Source organism: Triticum urartu, chromosome 5A, assembly GCF_056163025.1.
Source record: "Triticum urartu cultivar PI428250 chromosome 5A, HENAU_Tu73, whole genome shotgun sequence".
Lineage (NCBI taxonomy): Eukaryota > Viridiplantae > Streptophyta > Magnoliopsida > Poales > Poaceae > Triticum > Triticum urartu.
Window position 1 is genome coordinate 536,281,555 of NC_141877.1, and position 9,704 is coordinate 536,291,258.

At 46.1% G+C, this 9,704-nt stretch overlaps 1 protein-coding gene across 1 annotated transcript; it reads left to right on the forward strand.

The window, feature by feature from the left end:
- The first annotated feature begins 6,142 nt into the window (after positions 1–6,142).
- LOC147972590 (uncharacterized) lies at positions 6,143–7,369 on the forward strand. The gene has a single exon (XM_087524396.1). The coding sequence runs from the start codon at positions 6,143–6,145 to the stop codon at positions 7,367–7,369; it is 1,227 nt and encodes a 408-aa protein (XP_087380522.1).
- Positions 7,370–9,704: the final 2,335 nt, after the last annotated feature.

Sequence of the window (9,704 nt, forward strand, 5' to 3'; positions counted from 1 at the left end):
GAAGAAGCCTGAAGAAGAGAAGAGGAAATGAGAACGCACTATTCAAGAAACCCCGGTCCGACGCCTTATATGAGGTCGCTTCCGAGTGGCTGACTGGTAGGCCCGGACGATCCTGTCAAATCCCGTAACAATCGCGCGCGCGATACATGGCGAAAAAGGTGGCGCGGAGATTGAGGCGGCTCTGCCCTATCCCATCCGATTACTGCGGCCCCCCCGTCCCGCGCGCTTCCCAAAATTCGAATCCCGCGAAGTCCTCGGAGGCGCGGAGATTGAGGCAGCAGAACAACTTGTCAGACGGAAGATCCTCTCCACACCGTCACTCGGAGCTTTTCAAGTAAAGAAACTCACTCGACAAAAAACTAAGAATGGATCAAGGCGACTGAAAAGGAAGTTGTTGTCATCACTCAGGTTCACTGATCCGAAACAAGATATGCTCATGGCATGAAAAATGAGTCAGAGAAGTTCTCAACTCCTTCCCCACTCAAACCTCGATCCATTCGGGGGCTAATGATGAAGCTATGTACCTAGGGTAGGGTCATGGACCTGTCCTAACTGCCCTACCCAAGGACATCTCTAGAAGAAATCATGTTTCAATCGACTTGGAGGTGTTCCACTCGACAGACTCGAAGACACTCGACCAAGAATCAATCACTCGACCAAGATCCAACCACTCGACGGCCAGGAGACCTAAAGTCACTCCGCGCACTAACGGTCGGTCATTAAGTAGCTTTTATGGTCATCATAACACTTTATTAGGGGCGTTACCAGTAACGCCCGACCTTAATGTATTTGAAACCCTGTGTAACTAAGGGCCGGAGGGGTCTGGCGAACTCTATATAAGCCACCCCCTCCTCAGTGTAAGGGGTTCGCACCCCTGTAATTCATACACACATAATCCAGTCGACCGCCTCCGGGCTCCGAGACGTAGGGCTATTACTTCCTCCAAGAAGGGCCTGAACTCGTAAACCTCGTGTGCTTACAACTACTCCATAGCTAAGATCTTGCCTCTCCATACCTACCCCCCTACATTACTGTCAGACTTAGAACCACGACACCAAGAACAATGTTCTCGTCACAAATCGATCGAAACGATTCCAAGATACCCGCGTGATCCTAAATTTTTTTAGTGAAATTTGAGAAGAGAAGAGTCAAAACTCTACGTCAGGATGCCTCACTAGAGCGATGAAGGGACTAGGAGTAAAAAGAATTCCTAAACTCTCCAATATATATAATCCTAAATGACTCAAAACATTTTTCTAGACTCAACAACGCCAACGATTCGATCAAGCAGGGGTCTCCTAAGGTCGGGGAAGGTTCTGATACCAACTTCTAACGCCCTCGATGCGGCTATATCTCCTACGTGTCGAAGCACGACTTAGAGGCATAACCACATTGAAAGCAATGTCGCAAGTAAGGTAATCTTCACAACAACCCATGTAAATAGATAAAAGGGGTAAAGGTACATAGTTGGCTTACACTCGCCACGTCACACAAATACAAGAATAACATTACAATCATCCAATACACTCATGGTCCGACTACGGTACCAAAATAAAAGATCAACCCCAACATGTGACATGGTCCCCGATCGCCCCAACTGGGCACCACTACTGATCATCTGGGAAAGACACATAGTAACGGCGAGAGTCTTCATCGAACTCCCACTTGAGCTCAAGCGCATCGTCTGGAACGGTATCATCGGTCCCTGCATCTGATCTGGAAGTAATCTGTGAGTCACGGGAACTCAGCAATCTCGCACCCTAGCGATCAAGACTATTTAAGCTTATAGGTAAGGCAAGGTAATATGTGGAGCTGCAGCAAGCGACTAGCATATATGGTGGCTAACCTGTTCGCAAAAGAGAGCAAGAAGAGAAGGCAAAGCACGAACGAATAACTATGATCAAGAAGTGATCCTAGAACAACCTACGTCAAGCATTACTCCAACACCGTGTTCACTTCCCGGACTCCGCCGAGAAGAGACCATCACGGTAACACATGCGGTTGATTCATTTTAATTAAGTTAAATTTCATGTTATCTACAACTGGACATTAACAAATTCCCATCTGCCCATAACCACGGGCACGGCTTTCGAAAGTTCAAATCCCTGCAGGGGTGTCCCAACTTAGCCCATCACAAGCTCTCACAGTCAACGAAGGATATTCCTTCTCCCGAGACATTCCGATCAGACTCGGCATCCCGGTTTTACAAGACATCCTCGACAATGGTAAAACAAGTCCGACAACACCGCCCGAATGTGCCGACAAATCCCGATAGGAGCTGCACATATCTCGTTCTCAGGGCACACTCAGATGAGACTAGCTACGAGTAAAACCAACCCTCAAGTTTCCCCGAGGTGGCCCCGCAGGCAGCTCAGTCGGACCAACACTCAGAGGAGCACTGGCCCGGGGGGGTTTAAATAAGATGACCCTCGGGCTCCGGAAACCCAAGGGAAAAAGAGGCTAGGTGGCAAATGGTAAAACCAAGGTTGGGCATTGCTGGAGGAGTTTTATTCAAAGCGAACTGTCAAGGGGTTCCCATTATAACCCAACCGCGTAAGGAACGCAAACTCCGGGAACATAACACCGATATGACGGAAAACTAGGGCAACAAGAGTGGAACAAAACACTAGGCAAAAGGCCAAGCCTTCCACCCTTTACCAAGTATATAGGTGCATTAAGATAAACAAGATAATATGGTGATATCCCAACAATAAACAATGTTCCAACAAGGAACGATCTCCAATCTTCACCTGCAACTAGCAACGCTATAAGAGGGGCTGAGCAAAGCGATAACATAGCCAATCAACGGTTTGCTAGGACATGGTGGGTTAGAGGTTTGACATGGAAATTTGGGAAGCATGAAAGCAAGTGGTAGGCATCGTAGCATAGGCATAGCAAAAGAGCGAGCATCTAGCAAGCAAAGATAGAAGTGATTTCGAGGGTATGATCATCTTGCGTGCAAAGTTGTCAGAGTTGACTTGATCCTCGTAAGCGAACTCAACGGGCTCCTCGTTAGCGAACTCGTCTCCCAACTCTACCCAAGCAAGAACAACAAGCAAACGGAACACAATCAATCACGTGCAATGCTCAAATAACATGATGCAAACATGGTATGCTATGCGGGATGCGGTATGTGATGCATATGCAAGATTTGACAAGGAATGATTGAACCTGGACTCAACATGGAAATCCAAGAGTGCCACTGGAAAGGTGAGGTGATTTCGGTTGAAATCGATATAAAGATCACCAGAATTGGATGCACGGTTTGAAAATGGCAAGCAAAACAAATATGGCACCGGTCTGCGATAAACAGCAAGTAGCCATCTAAATGCATCAAGATAAATATGCTAAAACACTCAAACATGACAACAAAATACATGGCAGGGATCCACTCATGATGCTTGACAAAAAATGAACACTGAGCTACGCCAATTCATCCATTAACAGGTTCAAACAAGCATGGCAAAAATGCAAATGATAACAGGTTTCAGACTTAGTGAAATTAACACAAGTCTAGAATTTAACATCAGGAAGCACACTTTGGAGTATGAAAACTACATGCTACAGGAACTTAACATGGCAAAGAAAGACATGCCATGAAGCTACTCAAATCACTTAACAAAAGTCCCTTAGTGACCTTGAGCCAAAAGGGATCAGAAAATACAATTGCGAGCATGTGAACATGGCGAAAACATAAACAGATCTCAGACTTAGTGAAAAACTGAAGCATGCAAATTAGTTAACGAGTAGGCAATGTTTACGAGCTCGATGCACTCACTACAGAGTATGGAATGACAAACTAAGCATACAGTCATCAAGAATACATGGCATAGAAGGTAGACATGGCAAGAACAACAACATAGCATGCACGGATCAATAGCAACATCCTCGGCAAAATCGCTAAGTCAACAATCTGCCAGGATTCACGAAATAGCAAAAGTAGAGCTCGATTGACTCAAGCTAGGGTGCTCCATAAATGTAAAAAAAGACATGGATGGATTGAGCACCACAATGTTAACAAATCATCCTTACTGATCATACTCAAAAGAGGCACGGATCACTAGGAAACAACATGAATATATGGCATACCGACAAAAACAGAACAAGGACTTAGTGAAATTCTAAGTCCCTGAAATTAGCATTACCGAATACGCTACTTTGCAAGCTTGTGCTAGTCACCACACATATCACAAAAATGCATGGTAAACACCTCTATAAAGATGACATGGCATGTAACAGAACTCATGTAGAGCTCAGGAGCATATCATGCACACATTAATCATGGTAAAAATGACAAATACCTATTTGATGAAACAGATCTGACAAGTTTATCACATAGCCATCTTCCAACAGCATTTCGGGCATCAAGATGAGCTCAAATGAAAATGACGCAATGAGATGAAATAATGTACTCGTCGAGATGAACATTTTGATATGCTACACGTGCAAATCGGAGCTACAAATGCAGAGATATAGCATGCCAAAGTTTGCATAAAATTAGGGTTAGTAGGAGAAAAGTCAACCCTCTCCTCTTTTAGATCCAGATCCAGCACTGTTCACGCATGCCTCCCGAGGACTCCGGCGAGGTTGTAGGGCTCCGGTGAGGTAGGACGGATCCGGTCGACGAGAGGGCGGACGGGTCGCCGGCGAGGATGAGGAGGTGTGACGCGGTGGCACGGCGAGCTCTGGCCGGCGAGAGGACGATTTTTTTTCAAAACTATGACCTTTTTATAGCTAATTCTGAAACTATAGTACCCATTGCCAAAATATCAAAAATATGACCCTGTCGGCCTTGTGGTGGCCGAAGTGGTAGTTTTCGGCCGGAACTAGGCCGAAAAGGACTTTTCGTCCAGCATTAGGCCGAAATGAGCCTCAGTTGGGCCGAAGAGGGGTGGGGTGGGCCGAAAATAGTAGCTTTGGCCAGGCCTAGGCCAAAATGGGCCGTTTTCGGCCAGCCCGCAGCAGAAAACCTTTTCGGCCAGGCCTAGACCGAAAAGGTCTGGATAAGGCCGATCCCTTCGTCGCCTTCCTCCTCTTGCTCGGTCGCCTCTGTTCTTTCTCGTTCTTCTCTGTAGAGCTCGCGTCTCCTCCCTGATCTCCTCCAATTTTCACTCATTTACACAACCAAGGCACAAAATAGATAGATCATAGCATTCTCCACCGGCCTATGGTTTTTTTTCGTTATGGGTTAGTTTTTTGTGCGCTTGGGGGAGGAGCCATGGTGGGGTGGAGGAGGTCCGGTTGGGAAGGAGGTGGTGGTGAGGAGGAGCAGCAGCTGTGGAGGAGGAGGTGGTGAGGAGGAGCAGCAGCTTGTGGGGTGACCGGAGTTAAACCTCCGGCCGTCGAGTGGGCGGCGCTGCCGTTGTCCGGTGGCCGGTGCCGGTGACCGGAAGAGACGCACGCTTCGAAGGTATAACCATGGCGTCACAAATTTTCTCTAAATTGTATAGTTTATTAGTTAGAGTTAATATGTTTGTGGTGGCATTTTAGCGCGTAGTTAGTGTAGCGGGTAATATTAGTGTTCGTTGTGATTAATGAGAAGATGACAATGTCTGACAGGTGAAAATGTCTGAATCAGTAAATTTGAATGTTTACTACGGCGCTGGTAACGTTCGATATAATGAGTTGGGAGTTGATCTTAGCGAGTTTAAAAATGGCGTCATGACACTAGTAGACCCGGACAGACTGGACATTAGACAATTGAAGTACTGGTTGACAACTAATTTCGGGCTGGATCCTGAAGTATGTTCCGTCAGTATTCACGCATTGTGGACCAAATCTTGTAAAAATGTCAAGTGGGAGTTGATGCCAGTAGATAGGAGCCAACATTGGTTGTCCCTGTTAAGACGCTGCCGAGACCGAAGAATCCACCCATATGCACTTGTGCAACCTGTACCGAAGGAGGAGAATGCCGTACAACTCCACAGGGGGTATGAACCGGCCAAGGCAGTGAAGTGGCTAACGAGATTGTTTTATCCGGGTCACAGCCACAAGATGTGGATGCTAGCCAACCCGAGAAAGAGTCAGACTACGTGCCACACAATGTTTGTGGTCCTGATACTGGGCAGAGTAGCCAGTTGATAATATTAGCTGGTTCTGTTTTGCTGATGGGGATGAGGAAGGGGATGAAATGCAGAGGGTGATGGAGGAAGAGGACGAGGATGGATTGGTGGAGGAACTGGATTCTGAAAATTCTGAGGATGAAGTGGAGGTACCGATTCCTTCTGCATGGGAGCAGGACATATCCACCGGACTTACGATGAACGATGGCCATGAGACTCCATGGCAGTATAATATGAACCAAGTACAGATAGGGGCTATGTTTGATACAAAGAAAAAATTGAAGTATGCGGTGATAAAGTGGGCTATGTCTACGCAGAGGGTTTTCCGGACACACATATCAAGTCCAACAAACTATACCGTGAAATGTGTTGAAACAAGTTGTCCTGGGAAGGTGCACGGGCACGTGCCGAAGTATGACATCCACTGGGTTGTCACCATTGTCATCCCACATAATTGTGTGAGGAAGAACCTGCTGGTGAAGCATCTGAACCTGACTTCAAGTCTCATTGCGCAACTCATGTATACTGAGATAGTAGAGAAGAAAGATATGGAAGCAAAACACATCCAGACAGCAGTGAAGGTCAGATGGAATTATGTCATTCCTTATGGGAAGGCTTGGAGGGCTAAGCAGAAGGCTATGGAGGAAAGGTTTGGGACGTTCTTCGACTCATATGATAATGTTGTCCGTCTCCTGGGCATACTGAAGGAGAGAAATCCCGGCACTTATGTGAACGTACAACACATGAGGTTGCTGAGTATACCAGATTTCAAGGTGTTGAAACGAGTGTTCTTCTCTTTTGCTATGTGCATCAAAGCTTTCCGGCATTGTCCTCCTGTTATATTTGTGGATGGTACATTCCTGACCGGTCAGTATAGAGGGCAAATCCTGACTGCTATTGGTGTGGACGGGAACAATCAAATCATCCCACTTGCCATGGCATTTGTGGAGGGTGAGAACTTTCTCAGCTGGGTATGGTTCTTCCGCCAAGTGAAAATTGCCATCGTGAAGGACCGACCAAACGTGTGTGTCATTCATGACAAACATGCTGGTATATTGAAGGCCGTGAAGACACTTCGTAATCCAGCAGATGACGAACCAACACCTTGGAGGGACTTGCAGAGCCGGTGGTGCATGCGCCATCTTGGGGCTAATTTTTTCTCACAGTTCAAGAACAAGCGGTTGATGAACTTGTTCAAAAAATTATGCAAGCAGAGCCAGCAGCGGAAATACGAATTTATTTGGTCAAAAGTAGATGAGTTTACTAAGAAGCAGGTCCGTGCAAGGAAGAAAATGGAAGAAGATTAGGTTAAATTAGCAGCACTCGTCGCGGAGCTAGAGGAGCCAGTTGGTCTTTGTGACTTGCCAGCAATTGACCCTCCTAATACTAAGAGAAAGAAGGGAAGGGCAATAAAGAATTTTTCTGAGTGGATAGAGAAAGAGCCTCCAATGAATTGGTCTTTGCTGCATGACACACATGGAGCTAGGTATGGCCACATGACAACCAATCTTGCAGAGGTGTATAACTTTGTGCTGAGAGGGAATAGAGCATTGCCACTCACAGCTATTGTGGAGGCTGTATTCCATGGCACTTTGAGATATTTCAGAGAAAGGCACGAGTTAGCAAAGAAGCATATTGAAGATAATCAGAACACACCTTATTGTAGCCGTGTCATGGAATACATGGCAAAGAAGATAGAGAAAGCAAAGAAGCACAGTGTCAGACTCATAGGGAATCAAGAAAGGAGGTATGAGGTTCAGCTTCCTACCGATGGTTTTGGTTCTGGAAATGAGGTGAAGACACACGAGGTAAAAATTGGAACGGAATTTTATCCAACGTGTGAGTGTACATGCAACAAACTGAAGTTGCTGCACCTACCTTGCTCTCATGTGTTGGCTGCCTGTGGCCAGATTCAGTTGGATGCTATATCCTTCGTGTCCCCATACTATTTAAAAGAGGCAGTGCTCAACACCTGGACAGGCGAGATGACAGGGTTTAGAGTCGTCGGCAATTTCAACAAGGTAAACGACGGTGAGAGAGTATACATCCCGCATCCAGACCTTCGGCGAACAAGTAGGGGCAGACGAAAGGCCCGTCGCATCCGGAACGATATGGACCAGTCTAAAGCTGGTGGAGCAACCAGACAATGTTTGTTATGCGCGGCTTATGGGCATAGGATGAAATATTGTCCCGACCTGAACAAAGATGGTGCTTCCGCATCAACGAGTGCTTCCACATCGACGACTGCGACAACAGGAGCAAGAGGCGGACGTGGTCGTGGCAGTCGAGGCCGAAGGGGCGGACGAGGAAGAAATAACTCACAAGCTATATAATGTGCTGTAGTGGGTTTTAATATGTAATATGTCAGGACTATGTTTTAATTTGTAATATGTGAGGACTATGTTTTAATTTGTAATATGTCAGGACTATGTTTTAATATGTAATATGTCAGGACTATGTTTTAATTCGTAATATGTCAGGACTATGTTACAATTTGTAATATGTCATACTATGTTTTATTTGCACCTGAGATTTGTTGTTTGAATTGCAGATATGTCTTCGTATCCGTTGCTTAATGGTAACATCGATAGAAAGCACCGGGGCGCCCTTACGGAAGCGGGCAACAACTTAGACGTGTTGGTCACTCGTACCCCAAAGACTAACTGGCTGATACACGATTCATGGGTTGATAGGTATGTGTGCATATAATGGAGACCATATAATGACTTACTATGTTTGACATACTTTTCATAACCGCTAACAATCTCTTTATTTTGTAGGTTAAGTTGGGCTGGACTTCTACCCTTGGCACGGCTGGTTGAGGGTACATTGGATGAGTGGATTGATGGTCCGGACTTAGATGAGGCAGGTGAATCATTGCAGTTACACAAGAGGCAAGTGAGACGTTTCTCTTACGACAAGTCACTCCTTACCTGCTTAGTAGATAGATGGAGACCAGAAACACATACGTTTCACTTTCCTTGGGGAGAGATGGCGCCTACTTTACAGGATGTGTCTTACTTGTTGGGATTACCTCTGGCCGGTGCTGCCATAGGTCCCTTAGAGGCAGAATCTGGGTGGCAAGCAGCGATGCAGACCCGTTTTTTGGCTGCAGTCCCGACTGCTAGGGCTATAGACAACGATCCTCATGGACCTCTTTTTAGATGGTTGAGCCAGTTTCAGGTAACCATCACGGCCACTTAAACAAATGTTGTTTTTTAGTTGTCCGATGTTCATACAATTATTACGTTTCTATGTAGATTGTCTCGTTAGGACATCCCGACGTTCAGTTGTCGGAGGCTCAGATTGACCGGTCCCTAGAGGCATATATTCTTTGGCTGTTCGGCAAGACAATGTTTACGGAGAACCACGTGACCACTGTCGATGCATGACTCATCGGTATTGCACGAGAGATAGCTAAAGCACGTTGCCCTGCGGATATTCTACAGAGGAGTTTTGGTTCTGCTGTGATAGCGGCTACGTACAGAGGCCTGTGCAAAGCTTGCTTGTTGAAGTCTAGAAAATCTAGTCTTGTTGGATGTCCATTATTGTTGCAGCTTTGGTCATACGAGAGGTTCCCTATTGGACGACCCTATGTCTACATTGATAAACCTTTTGGTTTGGAGGACTTAGCTGGGACTT